This window comes from Siphateles boraxobius, unplaced genomic scaffold (assembly GCF_051911475.1).
Source record: "Siphateles boraxobius isolate OS27281-9 unplaced genomic scaffold, OSU_SipBor_1 41, whole genome shotgun sequence".
NCBI lineage: Eukaryota > Metazoa > Chordata > Actinopteri > Cypriniformes > Leuciscidae > Siphateles > Siphateles boraxobius.
Window position 1 is genome coordinate 42280445 of NW_027509042.1, and position 17737 is coordinate 42298181.

General features: G+C 37.2%; 1 protein-coding gene across 1 annotated transcript in view; it reads right to left on the bottom strand.

The window, feature by feature from the left end:
* sema5bb (sema domain, seven thrombospondin repeats (type 1 and type 1-like), transmembrane domain (TM) and short cytoplasmic domain, (semaphorin) 5Bb) overlaps positions 1-17737 on the bottom strand; it is a 67202-nt gene that overhangs the window by 34513 nt on the left and 14952 nt on the right. Inside the window, exons 2-3 of the mRNA XM_077199778.1 lie at positions 13757-13830; positions 682-896 (exon numbers count right to left, since the gene is read on the bottom strand). Of these exons, the coding sequence (XP_077055893.1) occupies positions 682-850 (169 nt within the window). The 5' untranslated portion in view covers positions 851-896; positions 13757-13830. The remainder of the gene's footprint in view (positions 1-681; positions 897-13756; positions 13831-17737) is intronic.

Genomic DNA, 17737 nt, shown 5'->3' on the forward strand with positions numbered 1-17737 from the left:
CTCTTATTCTCACCAAGGCCATTTATTATCACATTTACTTGATCAAAAATACAGTTAAACAGTAATATTGTGAAATATCATTATCGGTAAAAATTTTGAAAATAACAGATCCCTCGGAAATCATTCTAATGTATTGATTTGGTGCTCAAGAGACATTTCTTATTATTATCAATGTTAAAAACAGTTGTGCTGCTTCATATCATACGGATTTTCTGTGTTTTTTTCATTATTTTCGAATGAATAAAAAAAGTTCAAAAGAACAGCATTTATATGAAACGGAAATCTTTTTCATTACAACATTATGAATCTCTTTACTCTCACTTTTGATTAATATTACACATTCCTGGTGAATAAATATAGTCTATGCATCTGTGTAGAATAAAACGCAGATGATGGCTTCTTTTAAAAAAGGGCTCTTGTATCTGAAGGTTACAGCCGCCAAATTGAGCAATGTGATTATTTCTCCCATTCATTTCTCTGTTTTGATCCTCCTTATGCTGTCTGCGGTTTCTCTTAGATGGTCTCTTCTGGTCTAGATGCAAGCACAAGCAGTTTTTACAAGCTCGACACACTGCACCGAGATGTTTGGGTGAAAATAATTCAAAAGCTTATCGTTTTAACCTTTGGCTCCAAATGCGAGTGATTAAAAGGGCAGGAGAGAGCGAGGAATTTTACACCCACCTGTGTAGGAGGTAACAGGGTGCATTTTTCTCTGGCACTCTTCAGGTAGAGAGGGCACAGGCTTGGGGTCAGAGGTCGCTGAGAGTGATGGCGTCTGTGACGTGACGAGAGGCAGAGAGAGGAGGCGGAGGAAGAAGACGAGTCCAGCGAAGGGCAGTGGTCCTGTCATGGTTATCGCAACAACCACTCCCGAACTTAGGAAAAGTGAGAGGGTCCTGTAATGACGAGAGATGAAAAAAATCATCATGTTATTAAAATTGGAATCTTGGAAAAAATATGGAATTTTTGAAGCTTGAAAGCCTCAGTCTCTATTATTAACTGAGTGACTAGTATAAAGTCTGTTCACACCAAGGGCGATAACTATAACGATAACTATATTAGCATTTACACCACTGGACGATATTGTTCTGTTTATTCGAAGCATGCAATGGAGTTTTGTGATCTGCCACTTTAAAAGCTTGAGCTCTTTAAAGCTGCAACGTGTAATATTTCTGCGGATCTATTGACAGAAATGCAATATAAGATCCATAACTATGTTTTCAGTGGAGAATAAAGACCTTGCATAATGAACCGTTATGTTTTTATTACCTTAGAATGAGACATTTATATCTCCATAACCACAGGCGCCCCCTTCTATGGAGGTCAACATATTGTGTGGTCATGTTTCTAGCGTAGCCGACAGCGAACACACAGCGCTACAGAGCGCGTTTCGTTACTACCTTGAAAGAGAAGTTTTCAGTAGTGTATAAAGACCTTACTTAATGAACCGTCATATTTGTATCACCTTAGAATGAGCAGTTTCTGTCTACATACACCACGGGTTCCCTTACATTGAAATGCGCCGACATGTTTCTACAGTAGCCCTAAACGGACAAACGTGTTTCGTTACTATGTTGCTCTTCGTGCAAGGAAGCAAGCTTAGTTCAGCAAATAAGAATTTCCTGCCGGCCAACGTAACTTTAGCTGGTTGCAATGTGTAACCTCACCACTAGATGCCACTTAAAATCACACACTGCACCTTTAAAGAAAGATGGCTTCTGATTGGCTGTCAATGTTTTTTCATTCATCAGTTTGACAATTAATGACATAGTAGTTATTTTTAACCTGCAGTCAGTAAATGCACGGAACCAATATGACGAAACACATTCGACTTCTTTATCAACTTTATGTTCACTATAACCCACTGTACAGTATACAAGAATACTTGTCGATAATTTTGTGAGTGTATGTGTCCGTTCAAGATCAAGGAGTCGCGAAACAGAGCTCGATTATGTGTTCGCGATTGCAAATCAATATCTCTTTTGCCTCTTCATCCATTTGAATTGTTAAAAACGCTTGAGTGTTTTAAATTGGTTAACACGTGCAAATAATAAACTTTCACTATATAATCTTTAAATGCAATTGATCGGCGAATCACATGCGTTTCGGACCGTGGGGTCTAGTTCGTACAGATCACGGATCAACTATGATCCGTTGCACCCCTAATCATTATAGTTATTGGTGTGAACAGGCCTGATTCTTCGGGGAAAAAATCCATTAGCGTTGCAGGGAAGAAAGAAAAATGGGTTTGGAATTACATATGGAAGAGTAAACGATAAACTTCAAGAACAGAAAGAAAACAAATGGACATCCAGATAAAATGATAAGCTAGACAGACAGACAGATACACAGTGAGCAGCAGAGAGACTGCTTCATTTCTCCTGATGTGTTAGTTTTTCTATTTCTAATCTATTTAACCTCCATCTCTCATCATTGTAAATGACTGGACCTCTTCCAAGACCTGCAGCAGTTCCACATAATGTTATTCTAAGACACAACATTGATTTTGCTGTAATTGTCAGCCTGTGGACGATGAGGCAGCAGATCATTAAAAGTTTAATTAGAAGTTGAAGAAGGGATTTTAATCTATTTTCAGCCTGTCATGGGAATCAATGATCTCAGTTCACCCAGTTAATCTTTCCATTAGGTGTCTAACAGCGCATGAGGCTCAGGTAAACCCCACGTGTAAACACTCATCTGAGATCTTACATAAGACACACACACAGATTCCAAGTTAGCCCACTAGTAAACACACACACACACACACAAACACATGCTCAATCACACTTAAACATACACTTCCTGGTGCGTCACAGAGAAACCACTGAAGCATCTGTCTTGGCTTCACACACACAAACACCAAACATTACCCAATCTGTAGAGACTAGAGAGGTGGTCTGATGTCCTGTAACTAAGCACACTTTTATCACATTTTTGTCCTGATTCACTTAAACTTGATACCATATGATAGTATCAATTGGAAATACTCATATACTTTGATAAAAACAGTCCCTTTAAGTCTAGTCAATCCACATCATCTTGAATACACCCCCAAAAAGCTATTTTCCAGGATACAAATACTCTAGAGAGGAAAGACCAACATCTCCAAAACTGTCAAGATTATGATCAATAACATAGTAAATCAAGGTTGTGCTTTTTCTTAGCAGCTGAAGCCTCTGTCAAAAGATGATTGGCTCTTGGCCATTCTGCCATATAACAGTGTGACTGTTGCACATTAGTTGTTCAAGTCTCCTCCTTTATATAGTCTGTCTTTAATAGTTAATACTTTAATACTTTAATACTTTCTCATATACCTATTATGCAGAAAGGAACTAGAAATAAGCTATTCATGGGTTGATTTTATCACAAATGAAAACATACACATTGTGATTTGTTTATTTATGCATCCTGACCAGCAACACTGGCTCAACCAATGGCATGACTTGGGGGCGGGGCTATGAGTAAGTTTAATCAATGGAAGAGTGTTTGGGAAACCCATTTTTTTGCAGTTCCACTTGATGAACCAATTAGTTGAGACGAAATTGCACACTTCAGCTGTACAGCATTTATTCAAAACTCTCAAAATACAGTTAATAAGGAAAAACAGACAGCAAGTGGATGGGGTAGAATAGTTTTTTTAATGGGGAGTATTTGAATTCTTTGTAAATCTGTAGAGTTTTCTGTGTAATTCTCTGCCAGCAGGATCCAGGCTCTTATTCTTGGCTCGGAAAGCGTGACGCTGTGCAACAGACACTTCATCGCAGACCATGTCTAATGTACCTCAATAGCAAAAGACCCTCAATCTCCCAAATCCCCCTTAATACCCCTCAGCACCCCATTCATGCCCACCTTCTCAGACTCATCAGAGGCCATAGAGGTGGAGGGATGTCAGAGAGAGATGGAGAGCCATGAAAGCCATGATGGCAGTGACAAATGCACCAAAGGGGAGGCCTGGGTCACACAATGGGCAGACTAGGTGGCCCACTGACAGCCCGTCTGGGCCAATTCATTTTTTATTAAAAGACGAGATATGAAAGAAGAAGATGAATAAATAAGGTCAAAGATGGTTGACACACAAGCACCAATCACACACAGATATCCATGGGGTCAGAACAGGTTAATAATGAACTGACAACTCTTCTAACTAGATTAGACTTAGTGAACAATTCAAACAATGCTTGTTAGATATTTAAAGATGTTTATTGGTAATTCAAAAGGGTACCTTAATTTTTCAGACCAATGTCAAATGTGCCCTTGTTGTTTCTACACAACATTGGGACATTGTATATGAGGTCATGCCTGGTTTAGAGGGAGTTTGTTTCTTGCCTCTGTAAAGTATTATAAAGCCCGTTAAAACAATCACTGATTTGAACTGAGATTATGAACTAACCGAAATGAGATTTCACTTTTACTCAGGTTTTGTCGAAACACTTTGTCTGTAAACTACCGTTAAAAAGTTTGGGGCCAGTGAGATTTAAAAAAAAAAAAGAAAAAAAGAAAGAAATTAAAGAATACTTTTATAAAGGCCATATTAAATTGATCAAAAGTGACAGTTAAAGGAGTCGTTCACTTTTTAAAAAACTTTTGCTGATAATTTACTCACCCCCATGTCATCCAAGATGTCCATGTCTTTCTTTCTTCAGTCAAAAAGAAATTAAGGTTTCTGATGAAAACATTCTAGGATTTTTCTCCATATAATGGACTTCATTGGGTACCAAACGGTCCAAATGACAGTTTCAGTGCGTTCGTGACTCTCCTGTTCGAACTCGTTCATCAAAAAGAACAAATCTTTTTCCGAGTCATTTCGTTCGTTGAATGAACGAAATGACTCGAAAAAAGACTTGTTCATTTTGATGAACGAGTTCGAACAGGAGAGTAACGAACGTGCATCACAGAACAGAGCAAGGCGACCATTTGTGCTTATAAAACTTAAACTTTTTTATTTATTTTTGAAACGACCGATCGTTTCGCAAGATAACGCCATTTGAAGCTGCACTGAAACTGTCATTTGGACCTTGGACCGTTTGGTACCCAATGAAGTCCATTATGGAGAAAAATCCTAGAATGTTTTCATCAAAAAGCTTAATTTCTTTTCGACTGAAGAAAGAAAGACATGGACATCTTGGATGACATGGGGGTGAGTAAATTATCAGCAAAAGTTTTTTAAAAAGTGAACTACTCCTTTAAGAGATTTATAATGTTACAAAATATTTCTATTTCAAATAAATGCTGTTCTTTTGAACTTTCTATTCATCCAAGAATCCTGAAAAACATTTATCACAGTTTCTTCAAAAATATGAAGCAGCACAACTGTTTTCAACATTGATGATAATCAGAAATGTTTCTTGAGCAGCAAATCATCATATTATTATGATTTCTGAAGGATCATGTGACACTGAAAATTCACTTCATATAATATAGCTGTCTTCCTGTTATATTCAGTTGTCCAAAAATGAATTGCACAAATTAGCATTACACTTTATTTTAATGTGTCCGTGTTACAGTGTAATTATACATATAAATACTGAGTATTGAGTAATAATAATTAACTACAGTACATGTACTTACGATAGAGTTAGTTGCATGTAATTATGCACAATTTATAGTTATTACTACAGTAACTGCATATAACGTGTAACAAGAACACTGTAAAGTAAAGTTACCAAAGGCAGTATCAGATTCTGTCTTGTAAATCTATCTAAGTCTTGCAGATGCTTCACACCTCAGTTTCTGTTCTCACACATGTAGGTTCAGCGCCGTCAAAGTATCTCTTTAATATCTAATGGGAGACCCAAAATGACTTAACCTCTCTCTCTGTCGCTCTAAAGCTCAGTAAAACACAAAGTTTCTGCATAAAAGTTCTGCCTGTCCGGACGGGAGGTCTCAGAGGTCATGTGTTGTGTTGTCGTCTCGACGGCCCAGTCTAATCCAGACCGAAAGATTTAAAAGCCTTTGTGTGGAATTACAAACTGAACTGGCAGTTCCTGGCCTGGACACACACGGCTCCCTCTAAAACAGTGTTGCAAGGTTCAAAGTTCAGGACGTGAGCCCAAATGGTGTTTGTGCGTGTGTGTCCTGAAATGATTTATGTGTAAAAAGAGCCAAGTATTTTTTAAGTAATACAACTTAAGCATGTTGTTAATTACCACAGAAAATAATATTGAGTTCTCCTAGTTTGTGAGAGAATTTTTGTGCTTATTAATGTTTTTCAAAAGAAGTCTCTTATGTTCACCATTTATTTCATAAAAATTCAGTAAAAACAGTAATATTGTGAAATATTGTTACTATTTAAAATAACTGTTTTCTTTGTGAATTTATTGTCAAATGTAATTCATTCCTGTGATTAAAGCTGAATTTTCAGCATCATTACTCTGAATGAATACATTACAATTTTTTCTCAGAATTCTTTGATGAATAGAAAGGTCAAAAGAACAGCATTTATTCAAAATATATATTTTTTGTAACATATCAATGTCTTTACTGTCACTATCGATCAATTTAATGTGTCATTGCTTAATAAAAGTACTAATTTCTTTAAAAAAATTGTACTGACCCCAGACTTTTGAGAAGTAGAATAACCGTCCACAAAGTACTGTTTAAAGTAAGCAAACTTTGTCTACAGAAGTAAACCATAATAACGACGTCAGTCTTCGATGCGATTAGAATTTACAGCAAACACATACTTTTATACAGATTCTTTAACAAAAAATACAAGCTTTCATGATTCTGATTTTTGTCTCGCAGACTTCCATCGTAAGTGATGTATAATGTAAATTTGTTTTGACAAACTGAGGGACGAGCCAAAAATGATGTGGCAATCACAAGCAGAACACAGATGCTGTTGATCACAAGCAGAACACAGAGCTGTTGAAGTTGTTTTCAACCCGCTACATTCCTTCAATACTCTTCGATTATGCAATGTATAAGCAACTGAATTCCTTGGATATTAAGTTTCGCGTGTAACAAGGACAAAGAGTGAAAGTGCAAATAAACGAAGGGCGTTGAACGAAAATTCTGCCAAAAGTCAGATCTTGATCACAGATGCTTTCCACAAGAACATTACTGAAAGACAGCTAATCCGTGACTGACCTGTGTAAAAAGTCTGGAATAAACACAAGGATTAATGCTAATCCACAATAGATAACACTGTCTCACTGTGACACTGCTTTACAGCCACTGCAGCATCAGGATACTGATACAGAGAATTTATGGACTCAATTCATCTTTAATTGTCCTCCGTCAGGAAAAAAGCAAGTGGGAGGGAAGGTATAAAGGAAGACAAGTAAAGTGATAATGAGCAGCTGTGATTGCAGGAGACATTTCAAGGTGAAACTCATGAAAGTCCAGACAGCTGGAGACGTCACTTTAGTTCAGATGTTACAAAAACAACTGAGCTGGTCTCATTAACTTTTTGGTTTGAACAGGAAAGTCTAGCTGAGTAAGCAAATTAAAGTCCATATGGAATCAAAATTGACCGTATTTAATTCCTGCAATTGACCGTTCGCAAAGACCCGCCCACTTTAGTTACTGTTGCTATGTCCGACAAGCCACGCCGCTCTCACGCCACACACCATGTTATCACATGAGAATACAACGCGGAGCAGAGTAAACTGACAGACAGGACAGACCAGGGGGCTGTTCCATAAACCAAGATTAGAGTATAAGCCAGGCTTATTTCGGTTAGTCAGGCTTATTTTCGGTGGATTCGGTTTCATAAATCAAAATTTAAAAAGTTCAAACTCAGTAAACCTGGCAACTTATGCTGGCAAATTAACCTGGTCCGGGGCAGGCTAACTGTCAGGCTAAGTCTGAGTTCAGGCTTAACGAGCATACCATTTATACTCACCTGCTGGTATTTCGATGTCATTTTATTTTACTTAACCACTATTAATAAAAAAAAATAATAATAAATAAATAAAGAAGGAAGGAAATGTACTTTACTAATAAATGTAAGAAATTATAAGGTATAAATACACTAAGAAATGTTAAAAACTTGTGTGTTTAATTGGTGAGTTTGGTTAATGAGTTTGGTAATTCATTAATTAAAAGTATATAAATAGGGAGCTGAACTCGTTTCCAAACTTAACCATGGCGTGTCCTTTCATAGATGAGGTGGTGGATGAGGTAGCTATAGTCTTGCATTTCAAAGAGAGAGAACTTTCAGAGACAGGTCAGACCCATTGGCTTTTAATGACAGCTACCTGTATGAGCGATATAGGTTCTCAAGAGATCATGGGATTGCATATATTAGTAGATTACTAAGCACACACATTGCAAATAATACACGCCGCAACAGAGCGCTCACAGTCCCAATGAGGGTGTGCATTGCACTTCGCTTTTTTGCCAGCGGAACATTTTTGTACACAGTTGGAGATGCAGAGAATATCAGCAAAGCATCAGTTTGCCGCTCTGTACTGTGTACCTTTCTTTAAAAAGACTACTCAATGTGTTCATCACATTCCCTGGCCACAAAGCTATTCGTGCCATTAAACAATAGCTGATAAGTTCAAATAACTATAAAACATGGAAATATTTCTTGACTGTTGATTTTACATGGGACATATTTAAAACAAAAAAATAATTTTCCTAGGTTTCCCAAATGTTATCGGTGCATTGGACTGCACCCATGTGCGTATCAAGTGTCCGTCTGGTCCACATGAAGCAGACTTTGTGAATAGGAAATCAGTGCACAGCATCAATGTACAGGTACGGTCCCACTGAGATGATATTGAAGGCTATGTTCTAGCACTGAGTGTTCTGTACTAAGCTGGGCACCAGTGTTTAGTTCATTGCAATTAAAATGTAGTGACCTACAGGTTTTATTTATTTTAGAGATTAGTGAGGCAGATTCGCATCATCACAAATGTAGAGGCCAAATGGCCAGGCTCTGTGCATGAATCTTTAGAGCCTCATCTCTCTACCAGCAATTAGCAAGAGGTATGCTAGTAATCACTTAAATCGCAAAAAGTCTTAAAAAAAAAGAAGAAGAAAAAAAAACTACATTATATATCTCTATATATATATTAATTCTGTCTATGCAGGAGAATTCTCAGTAGTTTTGCTGGGAGACAAGGGATACCCATGATGTCCACCCCTCTATTCCCTCAAGGACGGGCTTCCCTTTATTAATTTCCAAAGCCAGCTCCTCTGCAGGAGTGAAGCTGGCTGGTGGTGGCCCTCCCCCAGTGCCAGCACTGTACATACCATTAGATTTACTTACCATTCTGAACTATATTTTTATATTTTATTTTCACCTGCTGCCAGGTTCTTTTTCCTTCACTTAAGTTGCTGCTGCGTGAAAGCAATTAACGTTACTGTTATTCACACACAAACTTTGCAATGTATTGAGACACACATTCAATGTTGATAAAGTATTTTAAATAGTTTACACCACTACTTACGCATTGATACGATCAGCAATTTCCTGCCAACCTTTCTCTCTTGCTTTAATTTATTGCCGCTGTATTGCCTTTTTGGTGATGACATCTTTAAATTCTTCATATGTTTCCAATAGCAAACGCTGTTCCGTTGCCGTGAACATCGCTGCTCTATCTTTTCCTTTTGTTGCCATAGTAGCCCACAGTAAATCGATTGACCCATGCTCGACTTTTCAGGACTTTTAAACAATGGCGTGCACGCACAATTATCTAGACTATTTAAACCTGACTCTAATTAGTAAGATCACATGATCCTGAACTTACTGTTATGGAACCAATTTAAGCGCGGATGTTTAGCTCGGCTCATTCAAGTCAGGTTTTGGACTTTAATCCCCGCTTTTCCAAGCGGCTTTTATGAAACAGCCCCCTGGTTACTTTTGATATGAAACAAAGTCTCAACTTTCAAATTTGTCATTTTTTTAAAGATAAATACCGTTTTGTGGCTCTTTAATGTGTCTGACAGATCGCTGTAGAGCCTCAGTTAAAGCTGCTCGTAAAACCGATCATCTCTTCCTTCTAGTTCATTTATAGCATCAAGTAAACATGAATGAACAAGAAGGAGTGTTATTTTAACCGCGGAAAGACGTCAGTTCACTTAGTTTTTCAAGTTAGAATCCTCCAACGTTATTCTACTAACTCTCCTGACTTCTTTGTCGGACAAAAATGGCGGATTCGGCGGATGGCGGATTATGATTGGTCAGATCGCCTGTCAATCAAACTCCTTGCGAAGGGTCAATTGTTCTGAGTGGCTAGGGCTGTCAAAATGTATACAAAACTTTATTCGAATTTTATACTTAAATATTACTAATATTCAAATTATATGCGATTTTAAAAGGCATAACTTCAGTTAGGAGGAAAAATCTTTTGGCTTGTCTTTTGAGGCAACAAGAGGGCTAAATTAGAAAATATTAATGTACCTCATTAAATTGTTTATTCAAAGCAATGAAATTACATGACTGTCTGTACCAAAAAAGCGCATAACGTTTAAAATAATGTCTATAAATCAAATCTAATTTTGGTAAGCGCAAAAACAATTATGATCAAAACTATGGAAACTTGTTTCCGCCAAAGAATAAAAAATAAAAAAGGTTATTGGGACTTTTTATCTCAGAATTGCATGATATAAAGTCGCCATTGCGAGTTATAAAGTCACAGTTGTGTGATATAAAGTCAGAATTGCGAGACAAAAAGACAGAATTGCGAGTTTATTTCGCGCAATTTTGAGTTTATATCTCGTAATTCTGGCTTTATATCACACAATTGTGACTTTATAGCTCTCAATTCTGAGAAGTAAAGTCAGAATTGCTAGATGTAAACTCGCAATTGTGAGATAAAAAGTCGCAATTATCTTTTAAAATGTTTTATTCTGTGGCAGAAACAAGCTATACTAAACAGCATCTTATATTTATGCATAGTTTAATGTAAAGAGAGACGATCACACAAGTATTTTTTTTTTGCATTTAAAATTATGATGAGATGCAATGGAATGGGAAAACCCTTACAAAGTCTCGAGACATTTTTTTAAAAAGTTAAACTTCTTTTAACTTTACATGGCTTTCTAAACACGCGGCTCTGTTGCGAGACGCGAGTGAAACGGTCAAAGATGTCCGTCTAGCGCTTGTTTGCATAGAAAAAAATGGCTGTTTTAAAACAACGGCAAGACCATGTTGTTAGAAGATAATAATCGATGCATCTACAGCCTCGTTCATAAAATGAAAGCACAATTTTCTGTATAATTCACCTGTGAAACCATGCTTTTGTGAATTGTAATTATCCATTCAGTGCAACAATTTCCATAAAAAGACTCATTCTGCTTGCATGTCATGAATGAAGTCCATGCGTATCCTGTGATTACTTTCTGAACATGAGAGAAAACAAAAAACTGCCTTCAAATATGCAGATGAACTAGACTTAAAATTCATCATTTGCAGAGTGCATGCAATTTACGCTAGTTTGTCTGACTCACTGATAAAAAAAAACTCCTCAACACACATGCCCTTTGACATCGCCTATAGAGAACATGCAGTTTTTGCCCATGGGAGCCCGGACACCAACAATCCCCAACATTTCTTCTAAGCGCTGAAAGGGGTCACACAACCAAAACCTTTATCCCCAAAAAGAGACCCCAAATGAACTCTATTCCCATTCACACAGCTGGAGGTCCGTGCGCTACCCTAGTTAGGGCACTAAGATGGGCCAGCAACCTTTCCCGGCCAAGAGCCAACGCCAACCTGAGATACACCTACAGACTAATCCAGGCTGTGAAGTAGCAGTTCTACGGATATTTGTTGTATCTCTGAAAGTGTTTGCCTTTTCCTTGTTTGCTATTTTTTTCCTCAGAACCGTCCACTCCTTCACTGTCTCTGCGTGAAAGCCTTCTCTGTGAGACCGGCCAACTATCTGCCAAAGCAGAGGCTCTTTAGCACGTGAATGAAGTCCGTTGAGCTCTACAGGCGCTGTGAGCGAGCACACTTTCACTCAGCCCTGACCACGGACCCGACGCCGGGCAGAATCTTAAACAGCGCCGCAACAAGACCGGCCTTTTATTGTGTCCATCCTCACGCCATTCACGTTTCACTCATTCTCTCACTCTCCCTTTCTCTGTCCATCTCTCGTTCTCTTTGTGCCATTAACAACGTGAGATTTGTGACAGAACCATCTGTCTATTACGAATTGGTGTATTAAACAGATATAAAATGGAAAAAGAAGGTTTAAATTAACTTCAGGAGCTTCAAACTAAAATCACTGCTTACAGCTGTATGATATTTGCATATTTGTCCGTGAATCGTTGCACATCGAAGGCTGGCCCTGAATAATGGACGACATGAACTTGCAGATCCATGAATTTTCATTATCATGGTTGTTTAGGTTTTCTTATAGCAATTAGCTATGAAATAAATCCTACAGCCACTTATTTATATTTATAGCATTTCAAAACAAAAAAAGAATTTCCAAACTCTTCTATAAAAATGACATTGTTACATGCTAGTTAATGCAATAGTCAGTTTAATCCAACAATGAACATAACTTTTATAGCATTTAACTTAGTTAATGTTAATTTTCACCTATACCAACAGTTAACTTCCTAACATTAAATGTTGTAAATCTATATATATTAAAAGTACATGTATATATACGCTATCGTTCATGGGGTCGGTAAGATTGTTTAATGTTTTTGAAAAAAATCTCTCATGCTCACCAAGGCTGCATTTAATAAAAAACAATATAATTGTGGAATATTATTATAAATTAAAATATCCATTTTCTATTGTAATCAATTCTAAAATATAATTTATTCCTGTAATCAAAGCATCATTACTCCAGTCTTCAGTGTCACATGATCCTTCAGTAATCATTCTAATATGATGATTTGCTGCTCAAGAAACATTTCTGATTATTATCAATGTTGAAAACAGTTTTGCTGCTTCATATTTTTGTGGAAAAACGTGATGCATTTTTTTTTCCAGGAAAGTTCAAAAGAACATTTATTTGAAATAGAAATCTTTTATAGCATTATAAATGTCTTTAATGTCACTTTTAATCAATTTAATTTAATTTAATATCTTTTTAAAATCTTTCCAGACCACAAAGTTACATAGATAAAAACATGAATATAACATTTTTTTAAATTAAAATGAATAAAATGAAACTGATCTGAAATTAGTTGAAAGAGAAATATAGACAGAATGGAATAGTCGGAAATGAAATGTCATGACAACAAAGACTAATTTTGTTACACTGAAATGACAAAAAAGACTGCAATGACAACAAAAACTGACTAACGAATGAAATTTAACAGAATTTGAATGGACTGAAATAGACAGAAGAGTGGAGACAGACAAACAGACACAAGAAGAATCAAAATGCAGTGAGTCAGTGGCAATATGGACAAAACGGCTAAATTCTTGCATAGTAGCTCCATCTATTCAGACAAACACAGACGCACTTGAAGTGGTCAATCACACACACACACACACACATACTCAGAGGCCAGCGCCACAGGCTGAGAGAACAAAGAGAATTGGACACACAATGGGGGAGGTCTGGAGATGACGGCCAAACTGTTTATCAGAATACCTCAACAAAGACACGGAGAGAGGGAGGGGACAGAGAGAGAGAGACGGAAGACGGGATGGAGCAGAGAGAGGAAGAAATTGGAAAAGATACGGGAGGACACGAGGGTTGGGAAGACGTGGGCAAAATTGCTTCCAGGACAAAAAGAAGAAGGGAAAGCACAGTGCAACAAGATTCACAGGAAGTGGAGAGTTATTACCACGGATGGAGAGATTAGAAAAAAAAAAAAAAAAGAGTGTACTCACCAGGAGTAAGGTGTCAGCACGGGCTCATTCCAGAGGAGCGCATCCGATAGACTTCAGATCTGTTTAACAGAATCCTTACGAACAGACAGACAGAGAGAGAGAGAGAGAGAGAGAGAGAGAAATCATTTTAGTCAGCCTCTCACAGATGAGTAAAGGGGGAGATGAAGGGGCTTCGGTAATGTGTGCAGTGAAGCATTCAGCCCTGTGAAAAACAAACTGTTAACTTTCTCAATGGAGGGAGGCTGCTGGGGGCACGGCGGCTGTGCACGGGGGTGTGTGTGTGTGTGTGTGCGACATCTGTGGCGAGCAGACGTAGGGAAAGAAAGGGTTAAAATTCCTCTAACTGTTCCCAAACAGAGGCTGGTGCACCTCGGATGCGTACAGCAGCCTCGGTACGTGTTTCAACACTGATGCAACACTTAAAAATGTCTGAATGCCACTGCTTTCGATACACACTGTGCTCAAACGCTACAAAAATCAATAAAAATCTCTAAAAAAAGACTAAAAACCACTAAGCACCAGATCAAGTCTCCTTAAGATCACACAGGTGTCCTAGTAGTAGAGTGTGGTAGCGTTTTGTCTTAATAAACATTAACCTTATTTAATATTGCTTATACAATATATACACTACTATTCAAAAGTTTGGGGTCTGCAAGATTTTTTAATGCTAAAAATACAATAAAAACTTTTTTTTCTATTTGAATATATTTTTTAAAATGTAATTTTATATTATAATATTCTATTCTATTTTCCAGCATTATTACTCCAGTCTTCAGTGTCACATGATCCTTCAGAATTTATTATTTTTATTATTTTTTTAGAATTTACTTTATATTTTTGTGGAAACCATGATAGAAAAAAAAATCTGGATTCTTTACTGAATTGAAAGTTAAAAAGAACATAATTTATTTGAAATAGGAATCTCTTATAAATGTCTTTACTGTCACTTTTTATCAATTTAAAATGTATCAATTTTATCAATTTATCAGTCCTTGATTAATATTAATTTCCTTCAAAAAAATCTCACTGACCCAAAAAGTCATCCAGCATCACAATATTCAGAATCCTGCATTATTTTATTTTGGCCAGCAAAAATCATTGTGAATAATTAGTAAATATTTAACCTCAGCCTTATATAATATATCAATCTTAGATGCCATATTTATTTACATAATTTGACATGAATAAAAACAAGGCTGTCCGGTACAAAAGAACAGGCTGTTAAAATGTCTAAACATAAAACGTCTTTAACTATGTCTAAACGTGACCTCAAAACAATACAATTACAACCCATTGAACAGACTGTACGTCTATCCATCACAGCTCATATTCATGCATGTCAAATTACATATGCCATCTTTCCTGACTAAGCTACACAAAAAATATCTGGAAATGTTCTGCTTAATAAGCATACTTTTTTCTTTAAAATAAATCCCATTTGGGTTAATATTTTGTTATTTAATGCAGTTCCACTCAGGCATTTTTAAGTGTGACTTTGGGACAATTCAACATGAAACCTTTGCTTACTCATTAGCTTAGCATGTGGTCTAGTTTATGTGGCAAAAACACCCCTCCCCCACCGACATCCCATAATACAGCTGTAATTTTTTTTCAATCAATTCAAATTTGACATTTCACAGTGATACAAGGTGAAAAGAGATCAAGAAACATGTTCAATCCCCTCTATCATTATTTCCCTCCATCTCCAGGCCTCCGTCACACACAAAAACACAATACGCAATGGGGCGGTTGATTTCGAATTCAAATTTTGTACGACTTTCTCTTGAGACCAACCAATTCACTCACTCATTCATCCATTCATTTGTAGCTCCATTCAACTGAGTCGTTTAATTCAGCAGACTGACATTACATGTTCATTCATTTATTCTCTGAGGTGAATGAGGGAAATGATGATATTTTATGCAGGAGTTGTGCTGAATCCACAACATAGAAAGTCAACAAAGTCAAAAGATCTCTCATCTCTAATCCAGCATTCTGTGCCAGCAAAATCACAACTTTCTGCTTTACTCATTTAACCAGAATGTCAACAAGCTTGACGAGGAAGACTATAATGATTTGTTGCTGGACAGCATGGCTTTGCTCTTTCACCAGCTTGACCAGCACTAACCAGCGCCAATCCAGACCAGTACTTAACCCTAAACCAGAATGAACAAGCATAAACAAACCACCAAACTTCTAAACAGCAAAATCACAATAGCTGACAAACTCAACCAGCAAGAACCCATAGCTTTAGCTTGATCTGAAAGACAATGGTTTTTTTTGCTGTTGGACAGGATGGCTTTGCTTGTCAACCAGCAAGACCAGCTATAACCAGCACCAAACCAGTACTACTTAACTCTAAACCAGAATAAACCAGCTCCAGATTAGTACTAACCAGCATAAACCAGCCACCAAAGTTCTTAACCAGCAAGATCACATTAGCTGACCAGCTTAACCAGCAAGAACATTCTACTTTACTCATTTAACCAAAAAGTAAGTAAAAACTTGACAAGGAAGACCATAATGTTTTGCAGTGGGAGAGCATAGCCTTTTTCATCCAAAAGCTTGACCAGCACTAATCCAGTAATACTTTTCCCTAAACCTACCAGAATGGACCAGCATTAACCAACCACCAAACGTCTAAACCAACAAAATCACAATAGCTGACAAACTCAACCAGCAAGAACCTGTTGCTTTAGCTTGACCTGAAAGATCATGTTCTTTTTGCTGTTGGACAGGATGGCTTTGCTTTTCCACCAGTAAGACCAGGACCAAACCAGTACTACTCAACTCTAAACCAGAATGAACCAGCTCCAGATTAGTACTAACCAGCATAAACTAGCCACCAAAGTTCTAAACCAGCAAAATCACATTAGCTGACCAGCTTAACCAACAAGAATATTCTCCTTAACTCATTTAACTAGAAAGTCAACAAACTTGACGAGGATAACCAATGTTTTGCTGTGCGACAGCATGGCTTTGGACGTCCACCAGCTTGACTAGCACTAACAAGTGCCAATCCAGTATTAACCCTAAACCAGAATGGACCAGCATAAAACAACCACCAAACCTCTAAACCAGCAAAATCACAATAGCTTAACTACTTAACCAGCAAGAACCTGTTGCTTAATCTTGACAAGATTTTTTTTTCTTTTGCTGTTGGACAGCATTGGATTTTCTTGTCCACCAGCTAGACCAGCACTGAACCAGTACTACTCAACTCTAATCCATAGTAAACCAGCTCCAGATAAGCATTAACCAACATAAACCATCCACTAAACTTCTATACAAGAAAAAAAAATAACATTAGCTGACCAGCTTAACCAGCAAGAACCTTCTGCTTTACTGATTTAACCAGAAAGTCAACCAGCTTGACAAGGAACACCAAGCTGTTCTGTTGTGGGACAGCGTAGCTTTGCTCGTCCTCCAGCCTGACCAGCACTAACCAGACATAACCAGCACCAAACCACTTCTTCTTAACCCTAAAACAGAATAAACCAGTATAAACAAACCACCAAACTTCTAAACCAGCAAAACCACAATAGCTTACAAACTAAACTAGCAGTACCCTGTTGCTTTACTAGTTTAATCAATCATGATAATTGACCAGTGTCATCTGTTGTTTCTCTAGTGAAAAAAATAGTTAGGCTGGTTATCACCAGACAAGTATTAACCAGCACAAAACCAGCCTGAACTAGTGCCAAAACAACACTAACCAGCATCAACCATTTACAAATCAGCACTAACCTGAATCAGCATGAATCACCCTGAACATGCATGGAAATTCATGTTGTTTTATATGAGACAATATGATGAAACAAAAATCAATAGAATAGAATAGAATAGAGAAACAAAAACATCAATAGGATAGAGAAACAAAAATACATACAGAATGACCAGCTAATAGATCTAATCAAATCCCAAAGAAGAGGAATACTATTAAAACATAAGAATTGTACAGTATGTTAGCGTTCAGAATGG